The sequence below is a fragment of the Dreissena polymorpha genome, chromosome 2 (assembly GCF_020536995.1).
Source record: "Dreissena polymorpha isolate Duluth1 chromosome 2, UMN_Dpol_1.0, whole genome shotgun sequence".
Taxonomy (NCBI): Eukaryota; Metazoa; Mollusca; class Bivalvia; order Myida; family Dreissenidae; genus Dreissena; species Dreissena polymorpha.
The window spans coordinates 54,015,995-54,037,774 of record NC_068356.1 but is presented as its reverse complement, the minus strand read 5'-3'; the positions used below and the strand labels follow the sequence as shown (position 1 = coordinate 54,037,774).

The window sequence follows — 21,780 nt, the reverse complement described above, 5'->3', positions numbered from 1 at the left end:
AAAGCAGCCCAACGACACTTTATTAGTTGGCGTAAGATAACTTTTGATTCTTTGTGATTGCTTTACAGTTTTGACCGTTTATCGAATCCAAAATCCAATTAAACATTTTTGTTAGAAAAGTAACAACGTAAGTCAGTTATTCTGTTGAACATTGTGCAAAAGTTTTCACGTAGAAATAAACAGCGTGCTAGGAAAACTGGGATTAATGAATTTGCGTAAAGTGTCATCCCAGATAAGCCTGTGCAGTCCGCGCAGGCTAATCAGGGATGACACTTTCCGCCTAATATTTTTCGTTTAGAAAATACTTCCTTTAAACAATTAAGTCCATATAAGAGGAAAGTGGCGTAACTGATTAGCCTATGCGAACTGCACAGGCGAATCTGGGACGACACTTTGCGTTCATGCATTAAGCCACGTTTTCCCAGAACGAGACACAAATAAACGTAATGGTGGAGTTGCATCAGATCACCAATGTTGTGTTCATAGAGACAGTACCGCCACCGCCCCCTCAGAACGTGTTTCTCAGAGCTGAGGATGAGGATATTCTGGTGTCGTGGTTACCACCTCAACCGGAAGCGAACGTACTCGTGCGTGGTTACGTCATCGAGGTGTTACGTAATAAGGAGAGATGGGAGGTGATGCAGGTTGGGTACAAGGAAAGCAGCGTGATCGTCTATGAAGTCGGTGAGTGTGCTTATTGCGTGTGCGTAAAGTGTTGTCCCTGATTTTCCTATGCCGTCCGAACAAGCTAATCAGGGACGACACTTTCCACTTTTATGGACATTTTCATTTAAAGGAAGTAGTTTCTAAACGAAAATCCATTCTAAGCGGAAAGTTTTGTCCCTTTTAGCAAGTTCGGACTACACAAGCTAATATGGGGCAACACTTTACGCACATGCATATATCTAAAAAATAAAATCCGGTCGCGTCTTATGTAATTGTAAACAACAACGTTTTAGAGGTAAATGTACCTGTGTGATAGCACTTCTTAAAAACATAAACACGCACAACTAAACATCAGTGGAATTAATGCGTGTACACTTTCTTTGAAAAGTCAAGTTTACAACTTGTTTGATGGTTCGAAAGTAATCTATGGTGCGTTTGTAATGTGGCGCTTCTCGACTGTTTGTTTAGGATTGTTTATACATTTCTTTCAGGTATGGGATATACATATCAGATATCAGTAAAGTCGTTTAACAGAGCGGGAGAGAGTGTTGACCGTTGGGAAGAAGTAAATATTCCCGTAAAAAGTGAGTTTAATGGAGTGTAAATAAGTTGGAACATGAACAAATAATGAACATTCTCGTATATGGTGTGTTTAATTGAGCAGCAGAGAGTATAGATCATTTAAAAAGTGCGTAAACTCGTATAAAGTGAGTTTAATCGAACGGCAGATAGTGTAGGCTGTTGGGAGGAATTAAATATTACCGTACATCGGAAGGAATTACATTTTCCAATATATAGTGAGTTTAGGAAAAAATCAGAGTGTAGACCATTTGGGAGGAAGTATATCTATATTCTTACACAAGGTGAGTTTAGTGGAATATTGAAGAGTGTAGACTGTTTGGGGAAGACAATTTTTTCGTATGAGGTGAGTCTAATGGAGAAGTATATATTGTAGAACCATGCTATGAAGTTATTGAAATGATCCGTGTTTTGAGAGAGAGCAAGATGTTGTAGACCACGTGAAGGCATGGGATATATCAGTACATACTGAGTTTAAATGAGAAGAAAATGGCGTAAATTATCGGTAGGAAGTAATATGGGCATACAGGTTTGATGCATAAGTCCTTAGTTAGTTGATTATTCAGTAGTGTTGAACACTGTCATTTTCAAATTATTGGCATTGGCTATATGCGGATTTCGGATTTACTTACTGTTTCGAATGTGTTTACATTTTGTTTAACTATGTCATAGTAAAAATATGCTTGTCATGTCGCAAGTTAAAATAATGTAATATATAGTACCCATTCAGTAAAAAAAACAAATTAAGAAAAGATCTAACGTTGAATTAATCTAAAAATACTGATTGAACCACAAAAAATGAGCAAAGCTTGTCTAATCTAAAGGTCTAATTATAACGTTTGACTGTTGTTCCAGCGGTCACCACTGAGCCAGTTCGTAACTTCAGCGGCACGCCTCTGTCCTCTACACAGCTGTTGTTACAATGGGAACCGCCGGGTTCGGGACGCTACAGCGGGTACGAGCTGTCCTACACTCTGGCCGGGAAGGAGAGGCCGGACCTGCCCGGAACTGGGTCCCTTCCAGCTAATATCAGCAGCTATGTGGTCAGGTAGGCGTGAACTGTCCGGGTTATGCGCAGTTTGATGTGGTATGGAGAAATCGCACATTTTTTGTTCGTAAAGTATTAATAATTTTAAAACATTGTAGCCGCTGTTTGTGTCCATTTGCAGGTCTCTGGAGCCGTACACCGAGTACGTTTTCAACATCACCCCTATTTTACGTAACGTCAAGGGCCAAACCGCCAACGTCATCGTCAGAACGTTGCCTGATAAGCCCGGCGCCCCGCCCTCCAACGTTTCTCTGAACGTCATCAACTCCACCGTAAGTGCAACACTTTCATTGTGCGTGTGCATTGCATTTATGCATGTGCGTTAAGTGTCGTCCCAGATTAGCCTGTGATGTCCGCATAGGCTGATCAGGGACTACACTTTTCGGTTTTAAGGCATTTTCGTTTAAAGAAAGTCCATTCTTCTGTATTGAAAATCCGGTTAAGGCGGAAAGTGTCGTCACTGATTAGCTTATGAGGACTGCGCAGGCTTATCTGGGACGACACTTAACGCACATGCATTAAGTCCCGTTTTCCCAGAGCGAGGCTCTTATAGTGTCTTTTTTGCAAGATGCTTTGTAAACATAAATTGCGTTATAATAAAGGTAATCGCACACATGAAATTCAGAAACACGAAAACACGTATTTTTATTATCATTGTAAATCAACTCCTTTTCTTCCTACTGTAATTTTCCAGACTATTCGTATACAGGCGTTACCACCGGGAGTTCAGAGGAACGGGCCCATCGTGCGATACCGGATATCATACCGAAGTCACGAGACTCGCGATTCTTTCATCGTTTCTGCCGAGACTTCCGAGAACTTGGACTACTTCCTGTCAGGTTACATTGCACAATATGTATTGGGGTATCAAGTTACGGTACTCATTCAAAAACAGTGGAGTTGTCTACATCGATGTATGAACATCAACGAAATGTAGAAATAAACAAGAGATGTGTTTGTCAGAAACATAATACCCCCTACTGGGCCGCCTTGATTTTTTTATTATTTTTTTTATATATCTCTTTAAAAAATATAATTTCCCTTGTAAAAATGATCTGTACCTTCCAAATGATAAATATAAATTATCTCCCTTAAAAGCTTGTTACTTCCATTGGATTTGTTTTTTGGACCTTTGACCTTGAAGGATGACCTTGATATTGACCTTTCACCACTCAAAATGTGCAGCTCCATGAGACTCACATGCATGCCAAATATCAAGTTGCTATCTTCAATATTGCAAAAGTTATGGCCAATGTTAAAGTTTTCGGACGGACGGACAGACAATCCAAATGCTATATGCCACCCTACCGGGGGCATACAAACAAGTTAAACTAAAAATGCATGAACAACTTGGACAACAGGTTAAGTTGATTCTTCCACACAATGATTTATCGTCGCAATTCTGCAGAAAATCTATAAGAATGTATGCAAATTGTTGTTTATCAATGGCTAATTAATAAGCATAGTGTAACCAATGAATCAAGTAGCCTCGTTCAAGGAAAACTGTGCTTAATGCAAGTGCGTAAAGTGTCGTCTTAGATTAGCCTGTTCAGTCCGCACAGGCTAATCAGGGACAACACTCTTCGCCTACTAGAGTTTTGTTTAGAAGAAACTTCCTATAAACCAAACCATCCATAATCAAAGCGCTGAAGGCACTAAAGTTGTTAGCTATTACATAATTTAAGACTCAACTCATTTATCAAAATTAATCGCAAATTTGAAATGAACACACGCCATTCAAATTTATAAAGAGTGTCTCATAACGCACGGGTTGAGATTTGTGTGCACTTTTTATCATCCTATTTATTTTATAGAGATATCATAGACAAAATAACAACAACATGACCCTTTTTGGACGGTCTGAAAGCATAGAAAGTATGATGAAAATGGTAATGAGAACTGAATATAAAGACAATTTGCAATCACCATCATATACAAATGAATATTGTTGGAATATCGAATACCTATCTCACTAAAAATATAATTTTATGATGAAAAATTCCATGTACAAATCTTTTGATTTTTGACACCATATACAAATTAAAATATACAATAAGATAATTGATGAAAATAAATAAAAAATAAATATGCGAGCAATACTTTTACTCACAAATTAGGTAGTCATAAAGACATCCCTGTTGACCCGTACTTTGTTGTTTATGCAATACTTGTTACCCTAGCAGTTCACACGGTGTCAACTCTGACCTAATCATAGGTATAGAGCACAAATGCGCTTTTTCGGCATAGCTGTTTTACCAAGCTTTTCACCTTTAATGACTTTTACATAACGCCAGCAGACACGCGTGAATATTTTCGAATATTTCATAGACTGATTCGAGATAAAACTTCTGACCTTTGGCTACATCCCCGTGTCTGTGCTCAGCGCAAAGGATGTAGCACTGTTCAGTGTAAGGAATTCCGGACTACTCTCTGTATGTTCAAACGACACAAATTGTGGACCAGTTACAATTACGCGTTAAAACCCATCTCGCAGAATTTCAGGGTCAGTACTCGTTCACTAAATCGTCCGGGGAATATATAATTGACTATCGATAAACACATTTTTGCTTTCAAGATGAGAAAACAAACATTACCGAAATAGTATAGTGTCACGGTAAGAGGAAAATCGTTTAATTATCCAACCACAATGTTTGTCGTACTCGGTCAGCACGTCTGGAAATCGTTCCTGAACACCTTGATAGGCTGCCCTTATTTACAAGCTTGCTATTTTGAATTCAATTTTGAAAAGCATTGTTCTAAAATGTGCCATTTAAAATTCGCAATGAGATTTTTAATGACCCTCGTCATGCAAAAATGGGTCTAATTCCATATGAGCCCATTATATATATAGCCCATTCAGCCTGCGCATCTCTCAGTCTTGTCAGGAGATAATAGTGAGTCCATAACACATTGAGTGATTTTATAGCGAACAGCATCGCCTCTGTCCAGACTGCGCAAATGCACATGTTGGGTTAAAGATACGCTGGCTGAAACGCATAAGACCCATTTTCGCATGACGCGGCTATGAAAGTGTGATTTAAATGTGTCGAAATAAAACTGCGTTTAAATTTAATATTAACATACGATATATTTCGATAGCGAAGAAATATACTCATAATAAGGCATGTGAGGACGCATATGATGTGCACTCCCGTAGTATAATTTTTATCTACTTACACTAATTTGTGGTTCGACAATGATAACACACATTTCATGCGGTGAATATGCGACTTACAAGTGAAAAAATCACACAATAGTTTAACTTTTGTTTTCAGTTTATTTATTTAGAAACGTAAATTGCAAACTTCATTTCAAAGTCAGCATATACGCCGACTACCTTTTTAAAAGATATTTCTTGTTATATTTAGTTGTTTTTTTATAGTCGGTTTTAGCGATTATAAAGCATTTTTGAGGTTGTCTATAGAATACCTGTAGTAATTGGTGAACTCATGTTCAACGTTTTATAAATTGAGAACTGTGAATATAAACAAGCTTAACCTTCTACTATTGCGTTGTTAGCACCAGTAAATACAAAAGATCGCCGCTATCTGTTGAGAACAAAAGAACGTTTCCCAGAAATATCAAATGTAACCCCGCTGTAGAAGCATGAACGAGATTAAGACACAAACAATTCTTGTTATATTTAATTGTTTTTTTATATTCGGTTTAAGCGATTATGAAGCATTTTTGTTGTTGTCTATCGTATCCCTGAAGTTATTGTTGAACTCATGTTCAACGTTTTATAAATTGAGAATATAAACAAGCGTAACCTTATACTATTATTCTGTTTTCCAGAATCTATAAATAGCCTCAGATTATGAATGACCTGTACTACGTCATTAAGACGCAGCAGATAGTGGACTATTTTAATCATTCATAAATAATTTCTTTCACGACACGTATAATACAAACATTGTTTATTGATTCTTTTCTATATAAGCTCCGTTCAAAAATATTCCATTTAACACGATATTCACATAATGTTTCCATTTGTGAATGAACATAGTTGGAGAACTCAAACCTCTTGCATAATTTATACAACACTTTCTCGCGCGGATACGGCATGTGTGGCGGGTAGTAGGCTTGCCGTAGATAAGCCGAACTGACTTGAAATTTTCAGTGACAACATTAGTTGTTCGCTACGCGAACAACTAAAAACGAAAACTGTCGTCCCTGATTAGCATATGCGGACTGCACAAGCTTATATGGGATGACACTTTACGCACATGCATTAAGTCCCGTTCTCCCAGATCGAGGCCCAAATGAATAACCAAAGTGTTTATCACATTGAGTGAAAAATATCGGTTTGTAAATTGGTCATATTATTTGAGCGACATGTTCCTCTATTTAGACCTTATGCCGTCCACTGTGTATGAGATACGACTGCGATGTCTGACAGTGAATGGTTCAGGTCCCTGGTCCCTTTGGCTCCAAGCAAAGACCAAACAACGAGGTACCGGTCTGTAATACAGACTTTTCGTGTATTTTAAGACAGCTAATTTGACAAGCAGTAAGATGATCGCGGTTGAACGATGTTTCTAAGAAGTTGTTGAAATCATATAATTGCCATCAAAATGCATGAAAGGCGACTGATTAGCACCTTTGCTGATTTGTTTACGAGAATAAAATAACCATTTAGGACGACGTTTCATTATGTTTGGGTATTTTGTCCGTCAAAATATTTCTAATATGAACTGTATAACTCATATTGTATAACCACACCATGCCGACACACACGTAAAAGAGAATCGTGTATGAGAGTACATATAAATGTATAAAAAACTTGTTCATTTGTATTTAACCTTGTAGAGCCCATATTGCCAAAGGTTCCACACAATTTAACAACAACTGTAACCTTTGACTCGGTGACCTTGACATGGTTACCTCCAAACCAACCAATCAGAGACGTGACCGGATACGTGGTGGGTATAGGGAAATTTATACCGGAAGTGCAGAGGGTTAGCCTGACCAATCAGGAGAGTCAACACACGTTTAGGAAACTTGGTAGGCATTGTGAATTGATGCCTGTCTAAATATATATTTTATTATTAAAATGTACAAAATATTTAAGTTGTTAGTATTTTCTTACTGTAACATTATTAATATTTGTCGGCATAAAGTTGCGTGTGTTTTTTTTTTCAAAAAATATTTATTCATCAATACGTACATTCGTGGATTTCTGATTTTGGTGAAACAAATATTCGAAACCTGCGTCGGTCATTTTCCGCTGTGTTTGTGTTAGATGTGTGGATCGGTTAACACGAAAATAAATGTACCACGAATACAAATGATTGTACACATGTATAGTATTTTGAATCCGAGAAGACGTTACATGTTTTAACACACATACGGTTGTATCGAATGTTGTACTACATAGAGATTTAATACGACTGGTTATTGTCCATATACATGTTGTTTTGTTTTACATGGGTCTCTTTATTGTAAAGTTAATTTTAATTGCAGATCCAGGGACCTTGTACATTGTCAGTGTTCGATCATTCAATGAGTTTGGAGAGAGTACCGCAGTATTTGAACTCGTGACCACTTTGTTCTAACCTCGCCTAGTTTGGGAAAAAACGGTGTGATAACAATGGCTAGCATTCGAAGTTTTTGTACATGTATGCATATGGATAGTGGAACTTGCAAAGAAACAAGTTCCGCTTGTTACATGTTTTTTAACGTGTATACTGGGACGTTGGTAAAATTCCGTGTTTAACAACGTGTCAACGTTAATAATGATTGTGACGCTGGATTCTATTTCGTTTATACATGTTTTCAAAATATTAGACGCTATGGAAAATGGTCATTTACCTCAATACTGACTTTGTGACATGGAACTAATCGAAGCTGGCTTGTGTGTATGATATGAACCTTGTAACGGGAACCTGGTATTAATGCATATGCGTAAAGAGTCGTCCCAGATTAGCCTGTGCATTCCGAAAAGGCTAACCAGGGACGACCCTTTTCGCCTGAACTGGATTTTCGGTAATAAGAGACTTATTCAAACAAAAATACCATATAATCGGAAAGTGCCGTCCCTGATATAATTGTGAGGACTACACAGGCTAATTTAGGACGACCCTTTACGCACATGCATTAAGCCCCGTTTTCCCAGAGCGAGAATCATATTCGTGTCGGAACTTGAGTCGATTTAATCGATTGAAGAGTACGTCAATAAGTTTCCGGTTAAGTCATCAATTAAGAATGTAACTGTAGAATAAATCCACGCGTCTAGTTTATTCGTTCATGAGTGCCAAGTAATGTTGTTGAGCTATATTTGCAAAATAACAACACATAGAAAATATCCATTACGTATATGTACACCTATATTTTTACTGCACAAGTGTGTACGTAGATAAAATGATACATTATGTATTTTTCATTAGTATGTTCTTCTCGATTGAAATATATGGTACTGTTTCACTTGGATTCAGTTTTCTTTTCACACATTCAAAGCATACATTTATATAATAAATCATCCCATTTCGTATTGTACAAGTTAAATCAAAGCACTAAACGTTTCGACACAGAACTGGAATCTGACCGTGTTAGAACTGAAATCTGACCGTGTTAGAACTGGAATCTGACCGTGTTAGAACTGGAATCTGACCGTGTTAGAACTGGAATCTGACCGTGTTATGTTTAGCAAACGGATTGAGGTCGGCAGCCTATTGTGTGAATAACCAACTATAGGACATAACTTTTTGTAAGAATATCAGGATAGGTAAAAAAGGGTAATAACAATAAGTATATGATATACAACCTGTGAGTGCGCTTAATTCAATATGAAACAATTTGTTTAAATCGAGATTATACGATTTTGAATATTTGTTAAATTGTAATATATTGATAAAATATGTTACAATAAAACAAAATAGGCAAGAAAATTATCCAATGAAGACAAATTTAATAAAATGCAGCAAAGACAAATTAGCGCCCCGAGCCGATTGTGGCGAAGATATTTCGTACATATTTTCCTACAATAACCGAAGCATTCGTCTTTTAAATTAGTGTTCGTGTGTCGTATAAATAGATCTGTTGCAGTAATTAAAAATGAACCATTAAACTAAATTTAGATTCACATCGTACATGCGTGATTTACATGTTGGCGAATTCGACTGCACAGACATTTTCGATTTCAAAATTAAATATCTGGCTTATTTCGCATTTTTCGACACATGTTCTTCTTAACTTTTATTTTAATTTATATTGAAATATATAGTTAATAAGTTTGTTTTTACACATTTGATATAAATTAATACATATTTGACAAAATCGTATAATCTCGCTTTAATCCATTTATGCCTAGCGTCAAGAAAAAATGCCTTGGCAAACAGCGTAGACCCAGATGAGACGCCGCATGGTGCGGCGTCTCATTAGGGTCTGCGCTGTTTGCTTTATGGAATTTATGTAAGAAATATTCTTAATATAGAAATAAATATACTAGACATCCCCAATTTTGGAAATAAATTGACCCAATTTAGAATGGTGGGAGAGTCCACTAGGCATAAATGGGTTAAATTAAATGCACTGTGGCTAATATAAAGGGAGACGCACACAATCGACTGATTTTTGGATTAAAGTGTAAAACTAGTGTACCAATATATGTGACCCGTTAGCTTCCCACCTCATATTTGTCTAGCATCGCTGCTCATCGCAAAGCTGCATCCCTATGATTTTTATTTTGCCATTGAACTAGTAATATTTTATTCATACGGATCTACTGGCGGGAAATTTCTGCAACATTTTGTTGGCTGTTGGCAAATTTCAAGAAAGTAAAGACGTATACCTTGAACGAAGCAACTCATTTGTCTAACAAACGCATTGTTCAGACCAATACTTATTCTCAAACAATGTCATAAAACAACAACGGCGGTTCTAAATATAATATAAATAAATAGGTTTCAACCAAGAATTTGATTGTTGTTGTTTCCGGCGGTAGCGCCGCGTTGCTGCACTCGACTAAGCGCCGTCTGCAGGGCGGATGCTATCACCGAGGGGTTAATACCACCGGTGGAAGAAGTCCCATGGCTGGTGGAAGAAGCGGCATGGGCGCCACTTCCGATTGGCTGAACAGCGGCTGAAACGACTGGAGCTGGGAGCGCGGACTGGGGAATTCCCGCTGAAACGAGGCCAGCAGGGTTTGGAACTCCTGGCACGCCTGCGACGCTCGGCATCATACTTCCGGTCGCCACTGAAGCACCCGCGGCGACGCCCGTCGCTACGCCCGGCATCATCCTGCGATCAGGAAGGTCGAGCATGTCTTCAAGCGTGTCATAAGACATGAAGGGCATTCCCATGGCCATGGCCCCCATACCCATTCCGCCCATCGCACCCATCATGGCTGACATCGGGTCCATCGCCCCCATCATGCCTGCAAACAAAATATGCGTGTTACATTCATGCACTTTTAAAACCAACATGTATTAGACGAACATTCTCAAAAAATGCTTCAGAAAAGCTGAGACCGAAATGGTGACTTTTTATGAAATGATTGCAATTAAATGTATGTGTCTTTTCTGCTTCTAAAATGCAATTTCCTAACTGTCAGAACATACGAGCCGCGCTCTGAGAAACTGGGTTGGATGCATTTGCTTAAAGTGTTAACCCAGATTAGCCTATGCAGTTCTCACGGGCTATCCAGGGACGACTCTTCCCTTGTGTAAGGAAAGTCACGGGCTAACCAGGGACGACACTTTCCTCTTGTAAGGAAAGTCACGGGCTAACCAGGGACGACACTTTCCTCTTGTACGGAAAGTCACGGGCTAACCAGGGACGACACTTTCCTCTTGTAAGGAAAGTCACGGGCTAACCAGGGACGACACTTTCCTCTTGTAAGGAAAGTCACGGGCTAACCAGGGACGACACTTTCCTCTTGTAAGGAAAGTCACGGGCTAACCAGGGACGACACTTTCCTCTTGTAAGGAAAGTCACGGGCTAACCAGGGACGACACTTTCCTCTTGTAAGGAAAGTCACGGGCTAACCAGGGACGACACTTTCCTCTTGTAAGGAAAGTCACGGGCTAACCAGGGACGACACTTTCCTCTTGTAAGGAAAGTCACGGGCTAACCAGGGACGACACTTTCCTCTTGTAAGGAAAGTCACGGGCTAACCAGGGACGACACTTTCCTCTTGTAAGGAAAGTCACGGGCTAACCAGGGACGACACTTACCTCTTGTAAGGAAAGTCACGGGCTAACCAGGGACGACACTTTCATCTTGTAAGGAAAGTCACGGGCTAACCAGGGACGACACTTTCCTTTTGTAAGGAAAGTCACGGGCTAACCAGGGACGACACTTTCCTCTTGTAAGGAAAGTCACGGGCTAACCAGGGACGACACTTTCCTCTTGTAAGGAAAGTCACGGGCTAACCAGGGACGACACTTTCCTCTTGTAAGGAAAGTCACGGGCTAACCAGGGACGACACTTTCCTCTTGTAAGGAAAGTCACGGGCTAACCAGGGACGACACTTTCCTCTTGTAAGGAAAGTCACGGGCTAACCAGGGACGACACTTTCCTCTTGTAAGGAAAGTCACGGGCTAACCAGGGACGACACTTTCCTCTTGTAAGGAAAGTCACGGGCTAACCAGGGACGACACTTTCCTCTTGTAAGGAAAGTCACGGGCTAACCAGGGACGACACTTTCCTCTTGTAAGGAAAGTCACGGGCAAACCAGGGACGACACTTTCCTCTTGTAAGGAAAGTCACGGGCTAACCAGGGACGACACTTTCCTCTTGTAAGGAAAGTCACGGGCTAACCAGGGACGACACTTTCCTCTTGTACGGAAAGTTTCGTTTAAAGGAGTTCTCTTCTAAAAGAAAAGCCAGTCTATGCGGAAAGTTTTGTCCGTTATTCGCCCGAAATGCGTAATACTGGTTGTTTGTCAACTTAAAATAGTCCATCATTCTACCAACTGACAAAATGATTTAGTCCATGAACATAGAAGTAACACTTTCATGTTGTTATGCTTTTAACCGAAAGTGAAAGTAAATGTCTAATTTCATACCCGGTATTTGAAATTGAAAATGGATTGTAACATACACCATAATGCTTTGCGGTAAATAACTTAGTTCAGTATTACTACGTGTATGCAATTAAACCAAAGTGTATTTCAGGGTATGTGTCATTATCGTAGTTTTAAAGAATGGTTCCCGAATAATTCGCAGTATAATGGAAGTAGAATCTAAATAAAAACGCAAGTACATGCATTTTTATTGCACATACTGACAAACAGGTATTAAGACACTGTTTCTGGCGTTCGAAGTAAATACAATGATATCGTTATCACGTTCAAACATGGTTTAAAAATAAAAAATAAAAAATTAATGTTTGATTAAAAATAATTTGCGTTATATTGCGGATTGTATCTTAGTGCGTGCACATGTCAACAGAATCCGCATAGAGAGCGGACGAATGTAGTGACGTCACACATCTATGCATAGAAAAGAATAGAACGGTGTTAATGTCGAAAACATAGCGTCTATGTTTTTTCACGCATACGTACCTCCCATCATTGGCATGCCTGGCATACCGGAAAACGAGTGTTGTTGTACTGGCGCATGCGCAAAGTGCTGCTGACTTGGTGCCTGCTGAAGCATGACCGTCTGGACTGGTTGCTGAACAGGCGTCTGTTACAAATATTGCGTACACACATTGTTACAAACATGGCGTATACACATGGTAACAAACATGGCGTACACACATTGTAAAAAAACAGGGCGTACACACATTGTAACAAACATGGCGTACACATTGTAACAAACATGGCGTACACACAGTGTAACAAAAATGGCGTACAAACATTGTGACAAAAAATGGCGTACACACATGGTAAACAACATGGCGTACACACATTGTAACAAACATGGCGTTCACATATTGTAATAAACATGGCGTACACACATTGTCACAAACATAAAGTACACACATTGAAACAAACATGGCATACACACATGGTAACAAAAATGGCATACACACATTGTAAAAAAACATGGCGTAAACACATTGTTAAACATATGGCGTACACACATTGTAACAAACATGACATACACAAACTTAACACACATGACGTACACACATTGTAATACACATGGCGTACGCACATTGTAACAAACATGGCGTACACACATTGTAACACACATGGCGTACACATATTGTAACACACATGGCATTTTAACACACATGACGTACACACATTGCAACAAACATGGCGTACACACATTGCAACAAACTTGGCGTACACACATTGTAACAAACATGGCGTACACACATTGTAACAAACATGGCGTACACACATTGTAAAAAACATGGTGTACACACACTGTAATACACATGGCATACACACATTGCAATACACATGGCGTACACACATTGTAATACACACGGCGTACACACATTTAACAAACGTGGCGCACACACGTTGTAAAAAAAATGGCTTACACACATGGCGTACAGAAATTGTAACAAACATGGCGAACGCACTTTGTAATAGAACATATTAAATTTCTAATCTGGTTTCGTCCCGAACACTCCCTTCCTACTTTTACACTTTCCTGCTTTTATGGAATTTTTCGCGTAAACGAAGTCCCTTCTAAATGAAAATCTAGTCTAGGGAGGTAAGTGTCGTCCCTGATTAGCCTGTGTGGAATGCACAGGTTAATATGGGACGGTACTTTACATACATTAATAAAGCCCAGTTTTCCCAGAACGCGGCGCAAAAAACAGCCTTATAGGGACGTTACCTGTTGGAAGACGTGCTGTACCGGGACTTCTTGCTGAACTACAAACTATAATAGCCTTATAGGGACGTTACCTGTAGGAAGACGTGCTGTACCGGGGCTGCTTGCTGAACTACAAACATAGGGACGTTACCTGTTGGAAGACGTGCTGTACCGGGGCTGCTTGCTGAACTACAAACATAGGGACGTTACCTTTTGGAAGACGTGCTGTACCGGGGCTGCTTGCTGAACTACAAACTGTAGGGGCGTTACCTGTTGAAAGACGTTCTGTACCGGGGCTGCTTGCTGAACAACAAACTGTAGGGACGTTACCTGTTGGAAGACGTGCTGTACCGGGGCTGCTTGCTGAACTACAAACTGTAGGGACGTTACCTGTTGGAAGACGTGCTGTACCGGGGCTGCTTGCTGAACTACAAACTGTAGGGAAGTTACCTGTTGGAATACGTGCTGTACCGGGGCTGCTTGCTGAACTACAAACTGCTGCTGTTGCTGCTGCGGTTGAATTATAATGCCCTGGGGTTGTTGTTGTTGTTGCTGGTAAATAGGTTGGATCAAATGTTGTAATTGTTGTTGCTGCTGCTGTTGCTGCTGCTGCTGCTGCTGCTGAACCACCTGGACGTGTACTGCATCTGGGCTACTTCTAATACCTGTTAGTACCAGAAATGACATCAAACATTACTTACCGCTAGAGTAATTTTTTTTTTAGCTTCCAAAGCAGTTGTATATATCTAGTCAAACGTTTTAAACATTTTTCAACTTTTAACAAAACAATTAAAAACCTATGTTATTGTCTGCATATGTGTATATCTTTTTAATGATAAAAATATTTTTGTTTTAACACCTTGTACACAAAAGTAAAATGTGTGTAACCAAATTAGTTAATAAAAAACTTAAAAGTTTCTGGCAGTAACGTGACAACCTCCTCAGTATGGGCTGACTCAAACCTTTCTATTCACAGACTTAAACATATGACATACCTTGACCGGAAGTGTGGTGGACCATCCTGCCGGACCCTGACTGGATTCCACTCTGAAGGAATGCTGACGTACCGGAATGCCCTAATGGAACAGGGATTCCTGCATGGCAAAAAGAGCGAGTTTGATATTTGGGCTTTTTTGGCCGTTTTCCGTGATAGTTCTCATTTAAGTATGATTTATTAACATGCTATTATTGCTCACAAAAAAAACCTGTTCATTTCAATTATGTGTAATACACAAATACGAAAAAAAGCAATAGATTAAGGTAGGAAAACTGAGAAACCATTGGGTTGCATTACAACATGATAAGTTCTCCCATAACCTGCTACACAACATGACATGTTCTACCATACCTTGCTACACAAGATGACACGTTCTTCAATTACTTTCTACACAACATGACATGTTCTACCATAAATTGCTACACAACATGACAAATTTTCCGATAACCTGCTACATAGCATGACATGTTCTACCATACCTTGCTACACAAGATGACAAGTTCTCATGTAACCTGCTACACAACATGACACGTTCTTCAATAACTTTCTACACGACATGACATGTCCTACTATTACTTGCTACACAACATGACATGTTCTACCATAACTTGCTATACAACATGACACGTTCTACCATACCTTGCTGCTGGCCCGACGAACTAAACTGACTGGGACCCTGAAAAATACAAAAACAAAATGTTGAAAATAATCAGCTTTTGGTCTTTTTGAAATTGACATATTCAATACTGAAGAGCGTATTACATTTCCTTCTAGAATATTTTTTTTCAAATCAAAGGTAGGAAGGTCAATTAATAAAAATGCCCACGCAAGTATAGGTCTCGTTCTAGGAAACTAGGCTTAATGCATGTGCGTAAATGCCGTTAGAAAATGGACTGTGCAGTGAGCACAGGCTGATCATAGACGACACTTATCGCATTAACTCGATTTCCCTTAAGAATAGATTTTGTTAACACGAAAAATTCCATAAAAGCGGAAATTGTCATCACCGACCAGCCTATGCTGAGTGCACAGGCTAATATGGGATCACAATTTACGCAGATGGAATTAGCCCCGTTATCAAAATGAAAAGGAGACACAAGTTTCATACAATTATATCAAGACTCCTTAAAAAAATAAGCTCTTATTAAGAATTAGTAAATGGTATTAAGTGGTAGGCTTTTTAGATTGCAATCTAATTAACGTACACGTTTAAAAATAGTAAATTATAATTAATATTAAATTACAAAAATCTCCTTTCTGTGGTAAAAACAACAACAGTACTTCAAATTGCCACTGCGATGCAGATTACTGGCACTCCTCTGTACAATCTAGACTAGAATTTACCAAACGGACACGGCAAAACGAAAAGACTGATTCGAAATAAAATAGAGAATAATAGGTTAGTGTTGATTATAGATCAGGTTTATCATGCGAGGCTTAGAAAACAAAAAGCACGAGCCTTGGCGAGTGCTTTTTCGTTTTCGTGCCGAGCATGATAAACCTGATCTATAATCAACACTAACCTATTATTCTATTTATCCCACTTTTTATTTTGTAAACCTTTTTGTTTAAACAAAATTAGTTTGACTGGATAATGTCGCTGGATTTATGACGTCATCTCGTCGAAATATTGACGTCATTTCCTGCCTTTGATTATAGATGATATTTAATCAACGGGGCTTTAAAGGGGCCTTTTCACAGATTTTGGCATTTTTTAACTTATTCATTAATGCTTTATATCGATAAATGTAAACATTGGATCGTAAAAGCTCCAGTAAAAAATCAAGAATAAAATTAAAAAAAGGAAAAGAACATTGCCCGGACCAGGTTTCGAACCAGTGACCCCTGCAGTCCTGCCAGAGTCCTGAAGTAAAAACGCTTTAGCCTACTGAGCTATTCCGCCGTGTACTTATACATGGTTATTTTATACGTTATATAAGCAATCTTCGTAGTTTCACAAAATTTAACGACAAAAACAGAACTCTCCAAATTTTTCAATCGTTTCGCGTTGCAACGCTTTATAATTTTTAGGTTTTAAAATCGTCAAAAGATGCATATAATGGCTATATTAGACCATGGTAAATGTTCAGTATTACTGTTTCCTCACAAATATTATAATTATAACGAAAATTTGCGAATCTGAAACAACTTTTTTCAATTTTGTCAATTTACCAAAGCGTGAAAAGATCCCTTTAATCAACCGAATTCGCTGTAAAAGTGGGATAAATAAGCCTCTCTCTGGATAAAAAGGGCTTTATACATGTGCGTAAAGTGTCGTCAAGGTTAACCTGTGCAGTCCGCTTTTATGGTATGGTTTGTTTAACAGAAGTCTCTTCTTAGCTCACCGGTTAAACCAGTTTAAGCGGAAAGAGTTGTCCCTGTTCAGCATATGCGGTTTGCACGGTCCCATTTATAACGTCACTTTACGCTCATGCATTGAGTCGTGTTCTAAGAAAACTGGGCATAATAAATGTGCGTAAAGTATCGTCCCAGATTAGCATGTGCATTCCGCAAAGGCTAATCAGGGACGACACTTTCCGCCTAAATTGGATTTTTGCTGAGAAGAGACTTCATTTAAACGAAATATGTCATAAAAGCGGAAAGTGTCGTCCCTGATTAGCCTGTGTGGACTGCACAGGCTCATCTGGGACGACACTTTACGCACATGCATTAAGCCCAGTTTTCTCAGAACGCGACTGCATTAAGCCCACTTTTCCCATATCGATGCTAAAATTTACTTTTTTAACAGGCTATTTTCTTGAAAATTATTTTAAAAATTATGAGAACGATCCATGTCAGAGCCATTTTCAGACTGGATTAGTATTCAACTGTCATTTATATCAATTTGCTTTAATTTTGAAAAAAATAGAGCGTGTCTGTCAAAATAGCTCTATTTTAAGTTTATACAAACGATAAGTTATCTGTAGATAGGCCGTTACTTACAAATCTCTGACAGTCTATGGCAACCATGGAAACCAAGAGCAGCGCAATTTTAATTGTCCAGCCCATGATTCTATCCTGAACGTGTCCTTGCGCGTAGATGTAAAATCCAAGTAAAAACTTCTTCGAACAAACGCCAACAGCCACCCAATGAAGGTTCTGTCAATTATGATTGAAACTGTACGAGAGTTCAAAAATCTTGTTTGATGTTTATAAAGTACGTGACGTCACTTTATGTTGACCAATGAAAATCGCTTATTAGCGAAGGCCGAGAAAAAACCTCAAGCCCATTTGAATAAATATTTTTTCTACCAATGGTTAACCCTGATTTATAGTCAGCGTATTGACAAAATAAAAACACTGTTAATTGTCCGTTCTGACTTAGATAAGTTGTTGACGGGTAAATTAGTGCTTTTGACACATTGCGATGCATGAATCAAAAGACGCTCGTCATTTTCGTGATCTCGAACACTCGAGCCCTCTGACGACTGTCAGAAGTCTTGATGAAAATGTAACATTGATATATTTATGTGTCAACCGGGCCGTGATGTTTATTTACAAGTAATTAACTGTGCGGATGCAAAACTTTATTGTATTGTCTACGGTAAAACAAAAGATGTTTGATGATTCAGTATAATTATATATTTATGTATTTATTTTAAGCAAAACTAGCGACGCAAAACAAATGAATGCGTTCTCAAATAGTTCACATTTCCTGGCATTAACAATCGTTATTTAGTATCTCTCATTGGATTTCGATTTAAATAAAATAAAGGTCCCCAGTATTTCTACAGTTTCCATTTAAGTTTTCTATAAGTGTAATAAATGGGAAACAAACTACATAAAAATAGCTGTCCCAAATTAAAAAAAAAAAATTTGCTAAGATAAGTTTATATAAATATTGAATTGTATGCAATTGGCATGTGTTTATAAATAGACGCAAAGTTTTATTTTTATTTTTATGCAAGTGTCAATAAATTTCAGAAGGCATTTGCAACTTAACATGTTTTGTGACAGTTTTATTGCAGCATCATATTCATATTAGAAACCCAGTCACAATCACAAACCACTCCTGTATAGAAAATTGCCTGAAACATTTGCAAAACAATATGTCATTAATGTCGGACTGTAAGTGCAATCGCAGGGCTTAATCATAAACACTTCTTGATGGAGATGCCCACTCAGAAATCATCCATTTTAAACTTGTTGACATGTACAAATGGGGCTTTTGACAGTGGATCGTTAACATCACAAAAATGACCTGTCAGTCAGTTCGATAATTGCGCAATATCGAACTTATGTTGCAAAGACTAATATTGTCTAATTTAAGACTAATACGAAATAAAATACAACAAGTGATATTAAAAATGATGTGCATTAAAATGTTCATAATTTTAATTTTTGAAATTAACTGTGGATTTATTCTGGTGAGTATTGATATTTGAACGATGTGAGAGTGCTTCATGCATTTCGTTACGTCGAATTACGCCAGAGTATTCATATCAGTTTGTTATTTCAACCATTTTAGAAAATGTTATACGTCTGTTTTATTTACATGTATTCTGTGTGAAAATTGATGCAACATATTAGGAATTTTACCAGAATAGAAAGAATGTGTGAATAAATATACAAGCTGTATATAAATCAATATATGTTTATATTTCACAGTAAATCGATACGGTATATTTATACTCCTTAGTAAATCAAATTCATGCAAATAAATAAAAAACAATTAATTATATGGTTAAGGTTAATTTTGTTTTATTATTATACTTTATGTTGCAAATAAAAAATAATACAAAAAATGCTGTTTTATGTTTAATTTAAATAAAAACAAAATTAGTGTAAGACTACGTAATTATTTTTTATCTGCCTGTTTGGGAAAATTCTTTCGTCGGTTGTAAAAGACAATCAAGTGTTCTTACCTTTAACTTATATCGCAAATTAAAATATTAACCCGTTTCAAAGACAAAAAAAATGAGAATAGTGATCTTAAACTTTTTAATTTTCTGAGAAAACGTTTGTTTTATTGTTTAATGATTTAAAAGTAAAGTAGTATTCGCAAAGTTATGAAATACCTTGTTTTCGAAAAAATTGAGCTATTAGGCAGAAATTCCTAAATCATTTTTGCGTCAAAGCGAAGACAGTCATTTTAAGATTTTGTAAAAAGAAAGATAGCAGTAAAAAAAGTATTGATAAATAATAAAATGCGTTGCTTTAAAGTTCTTTGTACACAAATTATTTTTCAAGCGGTAATAACATTACATTTACATTATACGAACAAACACATTTGTTTCTTTGCACATTTCGGACAAACACACGTTCGGTTATACTGTTGTATACTGTTATATTTATTGTAAAGCATTGGCTAAATTAAAAATTACCATTCGCAATCTACTTTATTGTTGGCGGTTTTAATTCATATAAATTAATACGCCATTTACAGATATGATTGCGAGCTTGCTATTCTTCATTTGAGAACAAAACAGAACATAATAATTTATTTCGACTTAAGCATATACAGCTCATCGTCATAAACATACATATACAATAACAGCATGCGTTTCAATTAAAATACAAAACATACATCATTTCGAAGAAAGATCAATTTAAAAGAATGGAATTCAATATGTTTTCGTAAGAATGGAACAAAGTTGAGGTAAATACATAATGACCACATAATCTAAAAACGTAGTTCACTAATTGCAACAAGTATTACATTTTTTCTGCGCTTGTTGTCGTTGTGAGAAATATATTTATTTAATATAACATATATAAGACATTTTCTTGCATTTTGACTCATTTTGAACAAAACATGGCTATTTTTTTAACACTAGTTAGTTTGAACTATTTATTGGTTCGATAAACTTGAACACATTTGGGCGAGAACTATAATACTTTGGAATAAATGTATTCCTAACATCGGCATAATAAGGACATTTTAGAGCAGTCACATTCACCCTCGATATCACTTAGATTGCACCGCACATATATATATATATATATTCATTCAAATTCCAGGTCTCAGCTCAATTCCAGTTTAATCCGAATCGGAGGTGGTCTCCAATTGTAAGCGCACCGGAAGTTCAAGTATCCAGACACCAGGTCTCGGGTGAGTTGAGGCCCTTTATGTAGGTAACGTTTCAGTAAACCGGAAAAAAACTTCAATTTTAAGTTGTCAGTCTTTAACATGTGCATATGACATTTCATAGTTATGCGGAAGTAATTTGTGTATTTTGAAAAATTTCGTATGAGCAAACACTTTGATAAATTGAGGTTCAGGAGTATTTGGACTATCTGGAAAACAGAAGCTTACTGCATTTGCGTTAAGTGTCGTCCCAGTTTGTCATGTGCAGTCCGCGCAGGCTGATCAGGGACGACACTTTCCGTATAGTCTGCGGGACGACACTTTCCGTATCAGGGACGACACTTTCCGTATAGACTGCATTTGTGGTTTAAAAAGACCCAACACGAAAATATCCATAAAAGCGGCAAGTGCCGTCCCTGATTAGCTTGTGCAAACTTCACATGTAAATCTTCAATGACACTTTTCGGACTTACATGTTTGATCTCCGTGTAACCCTAATCTACTTACTAGTCCTTCGCACGAGAAAAAAAACGAGTGCTTCACGCCGCACTTATAACTATTTGTCTATTATGTATGTATGGACCAAGTGTATAATTTGTATAAAAATGTCATGCTTTTGGAAAGAAAATACGTATAGAGTTATAAAAATGATGCATACAGGCTAGAACAGGGCGTCTCTGGAATCTTGTCTCCCTAGAATCCCAACAAACTCGATTTCCATAATTATGGTATGTGCACACG

At 37.7% G+C, this 21,780-nt stretch overlaps 2 protein-coding genes across 2 annotated transcripts in view; one reads left to right on the top strand and one right to left on the bottom strand.

Annotated features, from left to right (window-relative positions):
• The window catches only part of LOC127867071 (neogenin-like), a 263,769-nt gene extending 255,053 nt beyond the window's left edge, over positions 1–8,716 (top strand). Inside the window, exons 18-24 of the mRNA XM_052408016.1 lie at positions 1,158–1,250; positions 2,101–2,293; positions 2,415–2,565; positions 2,988–3,132; positions 6,645–6,746; positions 7,103–7,297; positions 7,757–8,716. Of these exons, the coding sequence (XP_052263976.1) occupies positions 1,158–1,250; positions 2,101–2,293; positions 2,415–2,565; positions 2,988–3,132; positions 6,645–6,746; positions 7,103–7,297; positions 7,757–7,848 (971 nt within the window). The 3' untranslated portion in view covers positions 7,849–8,716. The remainder of the gene's footprint in view (positions 1–1,157; positions 1,251–2,100; positions 2,294–2,414; positions 2,566–2,987; positions 3,133–6,644; positions 6,747–7,102; positions 7,298–7,756) is intronic.
• A 1,034-nt stretch (positions 8,717–9,750) lies between these two features.
• Positions 9,751–18,129, bottom strand: LOC127867075 (uncharacterized protein DDB_G0285291-like). Its single transcript, XM_052408022.1, has 6 exons — positions 17,955–18,129; positions 15,651–15,687; positions 15,010–15,108; positions 14,465–14,679; positions 12,799–12,922; positions 9,751–10,667 (listed from the first exon to the last, which is right to left on the bottom strand). The coding sequence occupies exons 1-6, from the start codon at positions 18,018–18,020 to the stop codon at positions 10,198–10,200; spliced, it is 1,011 nt and encodes a 336-aa protein (XP_052263982.1). The 5' UTR covers positions 18,021–18,129; the 3' UTR covers positions 9,751–10,197.
• Positions 18,130–21,780: the final 3,651 nt, after the last annotated feature.

What these genes read in the sequence shown, in the direction of transcription:
- LOC127867075 (XM_052408022.1), bottom strand. Translation starts at nt 18,020, where the DNA reads ATGGGCTGGACAATTAAAATTGCGCTGCTCTTGGTTTCCATGGTTGCC. An exon ending in TACAGCACGTATTCCAACAG is followed by an intron (nt 12,923 to 14,464) that starts GTAACTTCCCTA and finishes TATTTGTAACAG; the next exon opens with ACGCCTGTTCAGCAACCAGT. An exon ending in AGGCATGCCAATGATGGGAG is followed by an intron (nt 10,668 to 12,798) that starts GTACGTATGCGT and finishes TTTTGTTTGCAG; the next exon opens with GCATGATGGGGGCGATGGAC.